At 35.6% G+C, this 16,724-nt stretch overlaps 1 protein-coding gene across 1 annotated transcript; it reads right to left on the bottom strand.

The window, feature by feature from the left end:
* Positions 1-7,885: 7,885 nt before the first annotated feature.
* On the bottom strand, positions 7,886-10,971 carry LOC116127684. Its single transcript, XM_031413316.1, has 3 exons — positions 10,720-10,971; positions 8,962-9,345; positions 7,886-8,794 (listed from the first exon to the last, which is right to left on the bottom strand). Exons 1-3 carry the CDS (start codon positions 10,898-10,900, stop codon positions 8,091-8,093), a joined length of 1,269 nt encoding a protein of 422 aa, XP_031269176.1. The 5' UTR covers positions 10,901-10,971; the 3' UTR covers positions 7,886-8,090.
* Between the last annotated feature and the right edge of the window lie 5,753 nt (positions 10,972-16,724).

Genomic DNA, 16,724 nt, shown 5'->3' on the forward strand with positions numbered 1-16,724 from the left:
TTTTGTGAATACAGTAGTATAAAGCAGTTATTACAACTCCGCACTCTTTCATCTAGTTGTGAGTGAAAAGACCATTTTATCCTTATTCTTTAATTTCTTTCTATTACTTTACAAACACGTATTTATCTCGGCATCACACCATGTGTATTTTCCATAATCTTTCTGCCACTCTATTCTCATGGCTAGCACACTTAATATATTATATTTATCAAACTCACTTTTCACTTGAACACGTGATTCTGTGTTAAATGACCATTTTGCCTTCATTGAAACTTTTATGGAATTCCTCTATAAAACCAATATCCTTACCATATTTCTGAATGTGGGTATTGCATGCAGATCGAATTGACTCAGTTCCATTGCCCATTTGAGTAACTTACCCAAAGCTTTCGACTTCTGAAGAACTTGCCTGAGTGGGTAGTTGGTCAAAACATGGATTGTGTGGGCATGGAAGTAGGGTCGCAACTTCCTGGAGGTGATCAATAGGGCATAAGCTAATCACTTCATTTCTGGATACTGCATCTCAGCGTCTAGCAGTTGCTTGCTCACGTAATACACTGGCTATTGAACTCTGCCTTCTTCCCGAATGAGAGATGCGCTAACCGCATGGGAAGAGACGGACGGGTACAGGAGTAGAATTTCCTTGGGAAGAGGCTTGGACAGGAAGGGTGACTTTTCAAGGTGTTCTTTTATACTCTGAAAAGCCTGTTCGCACTCTGGAGTCCATTCTGTATCTTCAGAGTACATCTAACATCTCAGCGAGATACGCTATGTGATCTGAAATGACATGTGACTTAACCAGCTTGTCATCAACATAGACTTCCATCGACTTTTCAATCTTCTCAAAAAACATACGGTTAACCAGCCGCTGGTAAGTTACCCAAGATTTTTTAGCCCGAAGTGCATGACCTTGTAACAATACAGTCCCGAATCTGTAACGAACGAGGTATGCTCTTCATCTGATGCGTACATTGGGATCTGATTATATCCCGAGTAGGCATCCATAAAACTCAGCAGCTCATGCCCGGAGGTGTTGATCCTTGTCAAGGGAAAGTTGTCCTTCAAATAGGTTTTGTTAAGGTTGGTGAAGTCAACACAGGTTCGCCATTTGCCATTGAGCTTCTTTACCAATACCAAATTTGCAACCCAGATCGGGTAAAGTGCCTCTCGAATGGACCCATTCAAAAGGAGCTTATCTACCTCAATTTTCAAGGCAGTATAACGTTCAAGGTCCATTGCTTTTCTCTTCTAGTGAACCAGCTTGACCTCACTGTCAATGTTTAGTGCATGACATATGACATTCGAGTTGATCCCGATCATGTCAGCATGAGTCCATGCAAAAACGTCAACATTCTCTCTGAGGAAGCTTGTCAAGTTTTTGACGAGCTGAGGGTTGAAATTACTCTCGATTCTCAACACTCAGGTCAACTCATTTTGATCAACTGATACCTCAGATTAGTCCTCAACTGGCCCACTGTGAGGGCACTCTTGGATGCAAAGATCCATGTTATCCTCTATTGGGTCGGACTGTGGCTCGATCCTACTGATCGCCATTGCTTGCTCGGGGATGCCTATTGGTCTTCCTTTTCCCTTGCACGCCATATGCACTACTCTTATGTAGCAATCACGAGATTCGCATTGAGATCCGTTTACTTCCCCAATCCTCGTCAGGGTGGAGAACTTCATTTTCAGATGGTCAATAGAGGTGACTACCTTGAAATTTCTTAGTAAAGGTCGTCTCAAAATGCCATTGAAAGCGGACGGACAGTCTACCACCAAAAATTCTGTCATTTTGGTCATTTCGTTGGTTTCACCCAACGTGATCGGGAGTGAGATCATTCCCCTAGGAATCAGATGATCCCTGGTAAAACCATAGAGAGGGATGGAGGCAGGCTTCAGGTCTACCTTGTCCAATTGTATTTTCTCGAAAGCTTGCTGAAACAGGATATTCACAGCGCTTCCATTGTCCACCAACATTCTGTAGACTTCGCACTGGCCTATTTCAGGCGCAACACGAGTACATTGTTATGGGGGTGATGCAATCGCATCGCGTCTTTCCCAAAGAAGGTGATCTTCTCTTCCCTACGAACCTTAGTGGGTCACAGTGTCGTGCTCATTACACTCATGGGGTCATGACGAGCTTCATGAGCATACCTCTCCTAGGCACCTCAAGAATTCCCCATGAGGTGCAGTCCTCTAAAGATGATCCCTACATAGTAGAGACTCTTGCAACCACGGTGCTTCTTCCCTTGTTCTTCTTGATCCTTTTCTCGAACGAGAGTCAGACCATCAACATACTCTTTGAAGTGCCCCTACTTGATGAGGTCTTTGATTCCTTGCTTGAGAGCCTGACACTCATCGGTGTGATGCCCATTATCCCGATGATAGCGACAGTATTTTTTGCTGTTTCTGGCTAAGGGGGGATTCTTCATGGGCTCTGGCTCTCCGAGCAAGCTGACCTCCTCTGACTTATCCAAAATAGCCAACACTGAGGCATTTAGAGGAGTGTATTAATTTTTGTCATGATCGTAATGAGGAATTGGGGCATAAGATTTCTTGGGCTCAAATCACTGCTTCTTTCCTTTCTGCTGATCATCATTAGCCCATATGCGATCAGCCCTTCTACTATTCTCCCCTCGATTGGGAGCACTGCTCGAGGGACCGAAGTCATGGCGATTGAGAGCGGCCACGAAATTTTAAATTCGGAGGTATTTCTCACTGAGATTATAGAATCGAGTGAGGGAAACATCATCCTCAGATTGCAGTTCCTTGCACAAGTCAGTCTGTGGGCAAACCCCCGCGATAATGAGAGTCTGAACAGACTCCTCGGGAGTATAAGCCACCTTGTGGAGTTCCCTATGGAATCTGTCTATGTAAGACTGAAGGGATTCATCCCTCTCCTGTCATATGTTGCTCAGGTAGCTCAACGGCATTGAGAACTTCTGGTTCGCTTGGAAGTGTCTCAGGAATGATGAGCTCATTTGATGCCATGAGCTAATTGATCCTGCAGGAAGCGACCTGATAATCCTATTTTTCCTTATGATTTTGCATTGAATTTCAATAGGATTTAGGATACTTCTCATACAATTTGGGCCATAATTGCTACCTAATTCTATTAATTTTTCTTTGCAGGCCTAAACGAATGATTTTGAGCATAAATGAAAATTTTGAGTGTAAATTGCGTAACTTGAACTTGGAAACTCGGAATGATCTGAATTTAGAAGCTTTGGAAAGCTCAGAAGCGGGGCTACAACTTTCACATTTTGGGTTTTTCCTAATTCTGACTGGACGAGGGTGAAATTTTGGCACTTAGTAATACTATCCTCATGGGAACGATACTCTACTTATCACTTTATTATTTTTTGTGACTAGTGCACTTGATACATATGCATGTTTGTCAAAAGCACGCATCAAGTTTTACTAAATACCGATTTCTCTAGTTTAAGTCCTAATTGAAGCAACAGTAAATTGGATTGATGGAAAATTAACAATTAAATACAAATTAACAAAATATAAATGAATGATAATGAAATTAAAGAAAAACCCAACAACTTAAACTAATTAAACAATGCTAAAAAAATGCTAGGGTGTTGATTTCACCTAGATACGCTAACCCAAATCATAGAATCTATTACCCAAGTTCTAATTCCTTGATTGAAAATCGAATTCCCTAAGTTGTAAAGCATACCTTCTCAGGCTATATTTTCCTACTTATCCCTATTAAGCTTCCGCACCCAACAAAATGAAAATTAATAGCTCAAAGTCTTTTAAGCTTTATAAATTCTATCTAGATTTCATAGATCGCATTTATCTATCTCTAGTTTTCGCTCAATCTATGGTATTTATCCCAAGAGGCACAATCACAAATCACTTTTCAATCTCATTGTGAACAATATACATTTGAATGGTGATCAACCAACCAAAAGTCATTAAGCAAAGAGATAAACACTCAATCATGAAATTAAAACTCAAAGTAAATCAAAACATATAAATTTGAATCATTGTATCAAGGTTACACCAAACTCTAGCTAAACAACTCAATTCATACTTAAAAACAAAATAAAATAACAAAGACAAGTTGAATCAAGCTTCATCATTGAAAAACAAGCAAAAGATGGAGAAATCTTCTCTTATTTGAAGCCCAAATCTTCAATAATCTTCTCCTTCCAAGAGCTGCCTCCCAAATGACGAACCAAGCCCCTTTTCCCTTCCTTCTCATGCTAATTTATACCTCTCTCACTTAAGGATGAAGCCCTAGCAAGCCAAAACACGTCATTTTATTTTTCACATCTGACGCAGTTTCGCCGCAGCGAGGATCTTTCGGGCCAAATTTTAGCATGATAGAATCTGAATCTGGAAAAGTAGTAAACATATTAATTGTATCCCTTTCAATTATATTTCTACTCGTTCAAGAATCAGCCCAATAAAAGGTCCACATCTCAAGTTATGTCCAAAATACTGAAGCATGTCCAAAGATATTTTTCTTCAGTTCTCAACATACTGTTCACGACTTCAAGCCAAGTTTTCACCCTCGTTCAGTCAGAATTAGGAAAAACCCAAAATGTGAAAGTTGTAGCTCCGCTTCTAAGCTTTCCAAACTTCTAAATTCAGGTCATTCCGAGTTTCCAAGCTCAAGTTACGCAATTTACGCTCAAAACTGTCATTTATACTCAAAATCATTATTTAGGCCTGCAAAGAAAAATTAATAGAATTAGGTAGCAATTATGGCCCAAATTGTATGAGAAGTATCCTAAATCCTATTGAAATTTAATGCAAAATTATAAGGAAAAATAGGATTATCACAACCTGAACCAGCTCTTGGCATAGGCAGTTAGGGTTACTACTAAATAGCGACATTTGGCCAAGTCAGAGACTTGGTGGAGTTCCATAAAGTCGTTAAACTCGTAAAGGTGATCCTGCAGATCTGAATTCCTATCGAATGCCTACATGTTGAGCATTCTGAATCTCGATGGGAGAGGAGCAGCTAAAATTGCTAGAGAAAAGGGAGACGCCTCTATGACCTTCCCACCCTCATTCTACTGAGCCTTAAGCTGATCCAAAGCTCGCTGTAGTTCCTCAATCTGAGTAGTAGAGCTACCTGGGGAGCACTTTCCGCAACGTGGGTTTGACCCTCACGATTGTGGTTAAGGAAAGACCACAAATCGGGCTCTTCCTCAACTCGGCCAAAAGCTCCAATGAACCTTGACACACGCTGGCTAGAGCCGTGTGAAGGCATTGAATGACTCGAGGAGTTTTCTCGATCTTTGCGGTGGTCTAAACTGACTCGCGAACGGCGGGGATTTCCCGCATGATGACGATCGAGGTCATCATTTTTGCAATATTGGGAATCTCCTTGCCTTGCACTTTTGTGGGAGTGCCCATGCGCCATGGCGTGAGATGGCTCATACTGCAATATGTCACCGAGTCACAATGCCACGGGTATTCTACCCATTGCATGACCGATGTTCGTTGGTCCCTTAAAGCCCTTCGGTCTGCTGCTCGCCACTTGCTTTCCCCTACTTTTGCGCACTAGAGTGCGTGCGGTACAGGCTTTTGCCTTTTTCACACGACCTGTAGGCCTTTTTGGCGATGGCACCGCTTCATTGGACTCTGGTGGCACTACCCGATGGCAGACCGTTTGGAGAGTATTATTAAACCTCTCCAGGTAACTCATTACGGCTGGGTCAAGCCGTGAGCTTGAATGAATATTCGTCATGATACTTTGTTGGACTGGCGGCACTTCGACAAAAGTGTCATCCTGTACCTGGGGATTTGCTCATTGTCAAGTCGGTTCGCTCAGTTTCGAAATCGCGAGCCATTTGCTGATGGGTAGGACCGATTAGTCAGATGTTTCTGATGAAGAACAAATACTAAATCAGGTCCTCCTTCTAACGCCAAACTATTGATGCTTGATTTTAACACCAACGACTCACACATACAAAATGCTAAACGGGCCTAGAAGTTACACGTGATACGAAAATATGTAGCAAGAGGGTAAATAAAAGACGGTTTTTAAAGTGGTTCGGATGCTTAAAAGCGAATCCTTCATCCACTATGATTGTATTAATAGATGGTTACAATCAGGTCGCATGCAGCGAGATGAGTTACAATCTAGAGAGAATATAGAGAGAGGGAGAGAGAGCATATGCTATTTTAGACTAAGATAAGTCCATCCCATAAATGAGAGAGGAGTCATCTATTTATAGTGGGAGAATTCAAGGTAATGATTACAAGTCTGCAAGTGGGTAGGTGTCGTGCAAGTCCTTCCTTGCATCCTATTGGTTGTCTGCACGAGAGATATCCTCAAATTGCATAGGGCTTGGGCAAGTGGACAATCTCTAACCACTCGCAAGCCTGACATTCACTTGTTACACTAACAAGAACCATACCTCTTCTGTCATTGCGTGACCAGGCAACGTCTAGACAGCACAAAACCTCCCTGAATTCTAATTGACTCTTGCTAACGAGAGTCAACTTCAGCCCTGACATTTTAGGCATAACACTGATAAACATAAGGATAAGATTGCTTATACTTCGAACTCAGTCCTCAAGACCTGTAGGATCGATTGCAAAGTCCCTGCTTACTACAAGTGCCCAAAAGAATAGTGCTGTTAAATCATTCATTGATTTATGAATGATTCGATTCGTTGTGCATGGGTTGAATAATAATGTACGGTTTTTTATTTCAAATATTTATGTATCAATAATTGAAGATGTTTCAGATCACGTATCAGTGTACTGAAATTTTCTTCTCGGATAATTATTTCTACTCCAACCTTCTTTTTTATTTGCAGCAAGTTCGTCACATAATATATATTTCATATATATGATCATCACAATAGATAAGAAAATTATGATATATATATATATAGATATAGATATACATGGTGCTATGGACTGTGAGTCTGTGAGCTAATTTATGAGCCCTATTATTACATATACTATGACTGAATGATGCCATTAATTCATACCCAATTTACATTTTAAATTGTTATAGATCTTCAAGTAAGATGAAAAGTTCATTTTCAAAGCTGAAAATTTATATACATATATATGTTACTATTAATGTCTGTCATAAAACTATCTCTGAGTGATTGAGTAGTTCGATAAAAACTCTTGAGTATATTATTCAAAAAGTCTTGAGTTCGAACCCCTCCTCGGTTACTAATAAAGGTAGTTACTAGAACTCTTATTTAATCGATAGTTCTAGTATATATATATATGTGTGTGTATGTGTGTTTTTTTTTTAAGTCCCAGTTCGTATAATATTTTATTTTGCCTTAATTGAGTTGTGCTGGAAAAACAAAGGTTAAGCTGCGTAATTTGTGGTCAGCCACATAAGTACAAAAACATATTTTGTTATGTAAATTGTAAAAGGATGAATAATTTTTTTTTAAATTCGATTCATGTTATCAAACTTTCAGATTTATTGTATGTCAATGATTCTGCGGATGTTAAAGCTAGAAAAAATTCTCTAGCTATTTCTAAAGTGGGCGTCGGCATTTGAGAATAATATACAATCATTTTCTCCTGCAAATTTCTTTATTTTTTTAAGAATAAAGTATATAGAATTGCATATATAACCTGATTAACACATTACTGGATTAATTACAATACAATTGACTTCAATAGCACCAACTTCATATGCTCTACTCAATTGTCTCCACATCTATATAACGTTACTATAAAAAAAATTAAAAAAATAAAAACAACCCTTTTTAGTTGGTACAGTACAGTTGTAAATCTGTTACTCTTGATATGAATGGTATACACGTCTACAACGAAATTTCATTTCCGCTGAAAGAGGCACTGGAAATAAGTTTTTTACAACTTACCGTCGTAAATAGCTTTTTTTCTTGTAGAGGGCATTGAATTTAAAGGCTAGAATCAAAAAGAAAATATAGCTCATTGATCAATTAAGCTTATAAAGGATTAACACTGTCAGGTCATTTCTTTTACAAGTATGCAGATCATGTATAAATTTTTTACTAAGTATCTACAGCTGAGTATTTTTTTTCAAATCAAAGGTCTAAACCAATCTTACAATGCTCAAACCTCTCTTTCTTTGCGGCAGATGGAACGAGAATGTATCATCTGTTCTCCTTTAAATTCACTGGCACAGGCTTGAACGCAGCCAACACGACTGCGACTTTACATGCAAGAAATCCCATCATCCCAAACAAGAGTTCTCTTGGAGTCAACATGAATGGAATATCATCCCCCGCGCTATACTTGATAGCTAAAAGAGAAAATCCTATAGCCAATGCAAGGCTCGACAATGGACCCTTAAATCCTCTATAGAAATTTCCTCCTGGGTTATTGGAACGCAAAGCTGGAGCTGGTAATCCATCAATGGACCTTTGCAATAGCAATAAGTACAAAAAACCGCTCACCCCACCAATTAAGAATGCAAAAGCAGAACTCTCACCAACGGAGAAGGATGCAACTGATGTACCAATGAAGATCAGAATGGCATCATAGAGTAACAAAGAGAATTTCAAAACTGCATATTCCTTCATGCTTTCCTCATTAGATATCCCACCACTCAAAAGTGGAGTCGACTGCCAAAGGCTTTTACTCAATAAGGTGAATGGATCAACCCCAGATAACTCGGTTATATTGAAAGGTCTAATCTCCACCATGGATGCATCGCCTCCCTCACCGAGCAAGATGTCGTCAACTTCAAAGTCGTAGCAGTAAACAGTATACTTGATTTCTTCTCCATCATCTTCTTTTGGTAAAGGTTGAGAAGCATTGATGACTGTCAGGCTCACACCTCCTAATCTCCACTGACCTGACCTTAGAAATGAAAATGACAGAAAATGTAAACCAGTCATTCAAAATTCCAGTCAAACATTGACAGAAAATTTGAACTCATGCTCAACAGACTATTGTGGCAACTTTCTCAAAAATTATACTGTAGCTGCAAATTAACGAATCATTTGTATAATGATTACTAACCTGATTCCAGACTGATCCAAAGAGCTTCAACTTTTCCCAGTCTAGGTCCCTCAAAGGTGAACTCATCCGAAGAACCTCTCTGGAAATGGACAATATTAGAATCAACTGAGTCCTTTGTCTTGGCAGAGTGATCAGTCACCCAACTTGGTGGTATCCTCTGTAATATTGAGTTACCGTTTTCGTCTATCACGCAGAAGAGTATACCAGCATTTAAATCACTCAGACTTGAGCCATAGATATTACTTGTCTCTATCTTGACCTTAAATAAAGACTGAGATCCACTGACATTGAAGGATGAAATAATCCTTTCTAATGAGGTTTCAGTGCAGACTTTAACTTCTGTGGCTGGCAACAGACGTGAAGGTTTTGCATAGCCCTGAAAGTCTGAAGCAGATACTTTTTAAGTTCACTAAATTATTATTTGAAATTATATTAAATCAAGAGTGGTTGAATATTGAACCAAAATCAAATTTAAGAAGCAAACACAGAGACATTATAGGGCTACCGCCATTAAGTTAACAAAGTTGTTATTCTACTGTCCGTGAAGTGCAGATATTTAAAGCCACCAAGGTCCTAGATATCATAATACCATAGAAAATGCCAGACCTAACATTGACCTGGCTGTTGCATGTAACATAATCCAAACTAACATAAATTTCTAGCTATGTTACTGGCTAAGGCCTCTTTCAATGTGTGTAAGTATACAATTTGGAAAGTAAAAGAGAATTTCTCACAAGTTCTGAACCAGGACATATGTTTGACATATAGATGATTAACATGTTAAATCCAATATCATTTATGTACCCAAAGATACAATTAGGAATATATACCGCATAACCTTTAAACAAGTATGAGTAATGCTATACATACAAACCGATGCAACATTGCTTCATGATTGCTACTTTATTTACTTCAATTTGTTTAATTTATGTTTAGATTTCTCTCTAATTACATTTTGTCATATCTACTTGTATATATTAGTTTATATGACTTTATATGTCCATCATTATTCAACAAGTGTATATATTAGTTTATATGACTTTATATGTCCATCATTATTCAACAAGTATATGTGTAATAGATCCACAAGCTGACTGGCAGATTCAACCTTGAGAGGCCACCACCTTAAAAGAGTATGATATTGAAACGTAACAAAAGCAAAGCTCAAATGCTCCGGCCAGTCTAGACTCTGCTCGAACAGAGAACAGCAATGTATCTAACATAAATTCCACAACTACAATCATTTCCATGTTAAATAACACTCAACAATCTGATTTTTCATTTACATATAAAGTTCAACCTTTTGCACCTCCGACACACCCAAAAGATTGCCTCTAGCTCCATCAACAATCTCACCAAAAACGGCCTCATTTAAGTCAGTTGATAAACATCTAAACTAAGATTCCTAAAATCCTATTAAGACTCAATTAACACGCCGCAATGGTAACATTTACAAGCCAAACCTTGTTTATTACTAAAATCATGTGACATTCCACAACCAAGTTAGCATTCGATGTTAGAAATATAGTACTGTACATTCCAAATTTCCATTGCGTTACTAAAACCCTGTCACCGGTACCAGGATGTACTCTTAGCCCTAAAATTATACCTTTGGCTGCAAAAATGAAATATTTATCTCGTTATTATTAAAATCCACTAGGCTAAACACTTAATATAAGCTAAAAAAACAAAATTAAACTACTAGAGAATGAAAATTTTCACTACTGAGAAACCCAATAAGAGATTTTTATACGTTACCTTGATAATCAGATTGTTTGGAGCGAATCGAAGTCTTGAAGCGGAGAGGCCGAGTTTGGAGGTGAAGAGATGGTTTTCTTGTAGAAAAATGAGAAGGCTTTAGTGGGTTTCTTCGGTTTGTTGCAGAGATTAGTTGGTTTAGCGACAGTGACTCCATTATCTGGCTCACCTGCAACTCCATAGAAGCGAGATTTTATGGGAAAGAAATGAAATTTTGCTTTGTGGTTGAAACATGAAAGGCGCCGTTTTAGGCTGGGAAAATAATACCTTTTTGTTTCTTTTAATTTAATAATGTGAAATATTCAATATATAATTTATGATATTTTTAAGAATTCTGATTTTTCATAAATATTCGAATTATTGGTGAATAATTATAGTTTATTTTCCTCACTTATTTTAAATAGATATTTATTCAAATGATTTGAAAATAAATACAAGTTATTTTTTCAATTCTGTGGATAAATTGGTAAAAGAAATTATCGAAAATCTGAAATAGAGCTTTTTGTTTTTTATTTAACTTTTGGTCTCCTTATTTAATGGTTGTTTTTTACATTGAAATTTCTATGGTCTTCCATGGCTCCACCTTGGAATTCTGCATAAAAATACAAGGTTGATGATGTATTTAGCAATTATGAAAATTGTGATAGCAAAAACGATAATCATTAAATAAATAAATTTTCTCTAGTATAAACATCCAAAAAAATAAAATTAATAATATAATAATATTATTGATAATATAATACAATAATATTGTTATTAATAATATAATATAATATATTATTAATGAAAATATAATATAATATATTATTATTATTATTATTAGAAAAGAATGACAATTTAGTAAAAGGTCTCCCCTACAATTCTTTTATTTCTCTTAACCAAACATTAATTATTTATACTCACAAATTTATTTTAATCTAACCAAACATGTTTAATATAATATTTCTAGTAATTTTCTTAATAATCTATCTTCCTATTGATATAATATTCCCAGTAATACAATATTTTCTGAACCAAACGCTTCATAAGTATTAAGGAGTTTAATTTAATTGCCTTAATTATAACAATTTGGGTGCGTTTGGATCGGGAGCATATAAGAAAACAAGTGTAATCTTTGTTTATTTTACAAGATTATAGTGTTTGGTTTACAAGTAATAAAATATTGTGAGAATCTTTTATTACAAATAGTATTTACTGTTGGTAATGTGAGGGTAATCCGATACCCTCCCCCACCGGTGGGATTAAAACATTACCGGATCTGATTGTTATACCTATTTTGCCATTAAGTAGGTATTTTTTCGGATACAACTGCCCTTAAATGTCTACCAAATAATAATTATCCAGCCCCTTACATTTGAGAAATTAGCTAAAACACCCCAACCACAAAAAAGTTTAAATTTAACAAAATACCCCTAGTTACCCAAAACCACCATCGGCGTCAGTCGCCGTAATGGTGCACAACCAGCGGGATTTGGTCGATCGTGCATCGGTAAGGCCTTTTCCGACCATGAATCTGTGATCCATGGTTGGAAACGGCCAGATTGAGTCGTTTCAATGGTCGTTTCACGATCACTATGAAATAGCCATAGATCTGGCCATGAAACGACCATGGATTTGTGATCCATGGTTGGAAATGGCTTTGCCGACGCACGGGTGACCATATACGGCCAGTTGTGTGCCATTCTGTCGACTACTAGCGGTAGTGGGTGGAGGTGATTTTGCTATAAATTAAAATTTTATATACTTGAGTGTTTTAGCAAAATTTCAAATGTATGAGATTAAAAGAAATGATTCAAAAAATAATAATAATAATAATCAATATTATTATATAATATTTAAAAATAAGGGCAATTTACTAATCTATATAACATACTCACCTATTTATTCTTTCAACCACAAATATTATTCATGAATTTATTCGAACCAACTAAATATATTTTCTAGACATTATATATAATGTTCGAAGTAATTTATCTTTTTGTTAATATAATATTTCTATAATAAAATATTATATAATCTAAACAGCTCATACATTTACTTAACATTTTTGAAGTTAAAAATTAAGTTAAATTTTTTTAATGTTAAATATTAAATAATGTGTAGAGATGGCAATGGGCCCGATATTTTTGGGTACCTAGCCCGGCCCGGCCTGAAAAGGGCGGGCTTTACCTGAGATTGGCTAGCTTAGGCTTGGGCTTGGGCCTGGGCTTGATTTTAAGGTCCGACCTCGGGTACGGGCCAAGCATGGGTATATCTTTAGGCCCGGCCCGTCCCCAAAAAAATTTAGTATTAATTTTACTAATTTACCCTTATACTATATATTTAATTACAATATTATCCTACATATATATATCCATTTTTTCCAAACCCTAATCTCAATTTTCATCCCATATTGAAGGTTTAACATGCTAAAATTGTCTTTAAATGAGTTAGATGGGTTTGGTTCAACTTATAAAAGTGGATTTCACCATAACATATTATGTACAACTGAAAAGTTAGTATAATCAAATATTATGGAGTTTTAATTACTCACTTATTGCTTAAATTATTTGCGGAAATAGCTTCAATTAATATTTAAAAACTATTTCTAAAATTAAAAATATAAAAAAAAATTGAAATTTATTAATATTTAAAAATAAACATTATTAAAAAAGGCGGGCTTGGGTCGGGCTTGCGGTTATAAAAAACCCATCAGGCCGGGCTTGGACTTTGCCTATCATACTCGTAACGGGCTCGGGCCGGGCTTAGGCCTATGTCATGAGGTTAGGCTTAGGCTTGGGCCAAGGGGTACCCGGTCCCGGCCCGGCCCATTGCCATCACTATTAATGTGTTGTGACTTATTATCAAGTATCAACTACCCGTTTTCATTATTTTATCCTAAAAAAGGAAAAGTTAGTATTTATTACAGTATTGCTCTATTAATGTGACTTTTATATCTTATCTTATCGAGTTATCTCTATCTATTTTTATAATAAAAACTAATTGGATGTGACATTTGACAGGATTTTTCACGATTATTGGTCTACTAATTTTTTTACTGTAAAAATGTTTTATTTTTTGATTTGTTTCTTTCAAAAGGGTTATGAAATCCATTCATTGAGATAATCCATATAAAGAGTTCATGAGAAAAACACAATAAATTTGAATAATTTAATCAAATTTCAAGGATAAAAACTTATCTTAAAACAAAAGTGTACTTTCGAAATATTGTTATTATTATTATTATTAATAGTAATATTAGAAAAGAATGACAATTCAAGAAAAGTGAATTCTTTTATTTCTCTAAACCAAACATTAATTATTTATACTCACTAATTTATTTTAATATAACTAAACATATTTAATATAATATTCTCAATAATCTTCTTAATAATCTATCTTCTTATTGATATAATATTTTCAATAATACAATATTTTCTAAACTAAACACTTCTTAAGTATTAAGGAGTTTAATTTAACTGTCTTAATTATAACAATTAGAGTGCATTTGGATCGAGGGCGTATAAGAAAACGGGGATAATCTTTGTTTATTTTGCAAGATTATGTTGTTTGGTTTGCAAGTAATAAAATATTACGAGAATTTTTTATTATAAATAGTGTTTACTGTTGGTAATGTGGGGGTAATCTGATACCCTCCACCACCCGTGGGATTAAAACATTACCAGGTCTGATTGTTATACCTATTTTGCCATTAATTAAATACAATTTCGGACACAATTGCCTTCAAATATCTACCAAATAATAATTATTCAGCTCCTTACGAGAAGTTAGCCAAAACACCTCAACCACAAAAAAATTTAAAGTAAACAAAATACCCCCAGTCATCTAAGACTGCTGCATCGTTAGTCGCCATAACAGTGCACAACCAACGAGATCTGGTCGATCCTGTGCTAGTAAGGCCTTTTTTGGCCATGGATCTCTTATCCATAGTCAGAAATGATCAGATCTAGTCATTTATTGATCGCTATGAAATGGTCATAGATCTAACCATGAAGTGCCCATGAATTTGTGATCCATGGCTGGAAATGGCTTTAATGACGCACGACCAGCCATATACGACCAGTCATGTGCCATTCTAGCGGCTGACGGTAGCGGCTACCTATCAATAGTGGCTTGGGGTAGGTGGGGGTGATTTTACTATAAATTAAAGTTTTATATGGATGGGGGTGTTTTAACAAAATTTCAAATGTAAGGGACTAAAAAAATGATTCAAAAAATAATAATAATAAATAATATTATATAATATTTAATAATCTATATAACATAACCACCCATTTATTCTTTAAACCAAACATATTATTTATCAATTTATTCAAATCAATCAAACACGTTTAATAATCTTTAAGGTGATTTATCTTTATGTTAATATAATATCCTTCTATGAAAAAACCATTATATAATACCCGATACTTCGAATTTATGAAGTTAAAAATTAAGTTAAATTTTTTAATATTAAATATTAATTAATATGACTTATTATCGACCACCCGTTTTCATTATTTTATCCTAAAAAAGGAAAAGTTAGTATTTATTATAGTATTGCTCATTAATGTGACTTGTGTATCTTATCTTATCGAGTTATTTCTATCTGTTTTTATAATAAAAACTAATTGGATGTGAATTTGACAAGATTTTTCACAATCATTGGTCTACTAATTTTTTTACTTGTTTCTTTTAAAAGAATTATGGAATCCATTACGCATTCGAATTATACCATCTTATATTATTTCGTTATCACGTTTGGTTGTCAAGTAATAAAAAATACCAATAATCTATAAATATCAATAGTAATTACTATTAGTAATATTGGAGGTAATCTAATCACTTCAATTTTCTTAAGTATTCTAAGATTACTAAAGTAATTTTTTTTGTTACAATTTTATCCCTTATTAATAAAATTTTAGGATAATAATGCCCGTATTTTTAAATTTATTTACATGAATATGGTTGTTACTATTTCACCCCAATTAATTAACTTTTTAGACAAAATTACCTTTGAATTCAAAACAAATTACAGCCCACCCAAGCCACCACCCCCACTAACCTGCCGCCGACAACCACCGTCGCGGCCAGTCGTCACCACAGTCAGAACGACGCACGGAAGGCCAAAAATGGCCATCGTGCGCCGACATGGCTATTTTCATTTTCTGCCAGATATCTGGTTGGAAATGACTAGATCGTGCCAGATCTGGTCAGAGTAGATTTGACCGTCAACGGTCAAATCTGTCACGTCTGGCCATTTCCGACCATATCTCTAGTCGAAAATAGCCATACGGCGCACGAAAGTCATCTCCTGTCTTCCATGTGCCGTTAGGTTGTCGGCTGCCAGCAGCCTACGATGGTTTCTGGTGGTCAGCAGTGTCTGGGTTGATCGGGGTGTTTTGTTGATTTTTTAAACTTTTATTATGATGTTGTTTTGGCTAAGTTTTTATATACAGGGGTTATAATAATCCAAATAATAATCAATATTAAAAAATAATATAATAATAATATTTAATTAGAAGAAAATTCAGTAATTTAAATAGCATACCCACTAATTTATTTCTGTCATTTAAACATATTAATATAACATACCTATCAATTAACCAAACATATTTTCCTAAAATTTTTTAATAATCTTCTAGATAATCTAGCTATTCAATTATTTAATATTTTTAGTAATTTAATATTTTCTGAGCCAAACTTAGAACAATTTAATCAAATTGCGAGATAAGAAATTATCTAAAAGGAGAAGTGTACTTTCAAAATATTGATATTGGGATGTCATCTTTTGACTTTTGGACTTTATCGAGAAATATATTTTTAATCATATTTGAAGACGTGGGATTTCATAATCAGAAGAGAACATAAAAATAAAATAAACTACTTTTAGCTTTCATCTACCCACTTGTTTGCAATTAAAAGAAGTACTCAAAAAATAGCGATTGATTGCAGACTATCAACAACTCTCACACTAACCCTTTATACAATATCAATATGGTCAAAAAGAAAAACCTAAACGCTTA

Source organism: Pistacia vera, unplaced genomic scaffold, assembly GCF_008641045.1.
Source record: "Pistacia vera cultivar Batoury unplaced genomic scaffold, PisVer_v2 Contig193, whole genome shotgun sequence".
Classification (NCBI taxonomy): domain Eukaryota; kingdom Viridiplantae; phylum Streptophyta; class Magnoliopsida; order Sapindales; family Anacardiaceae; genus Pistacia; species Pistacia vera.

What these genes read in the sequence shown, in the direction of transcription:
- LOC116127684 (XM_031413316.1), bottom strand. Translation starts at nt 10,900, where the DNA reads ATGGAGTTGCAGGTGAGCCAGATAATGGAGTCACTGTCGCTAAACCAA. An exon ending in CAAACAATCTGATTATCAAG is followed by an intron (nt 9,346 to 10,719) that starts GTAACGTATAAA and finishes TATCTGCTTCAG; the next exon opens with ACTTTCAGGGCTATGCAAAA. An exon ending in TTGGATCAGTCTGGAATCAG is followed by an intron (nt 8,795 to 8,961) that starts GTTAGTAATCAT and finishes TTCTAAGGTCAG; the next exon opens with GTCAGTGGAGATTAGGAGGT.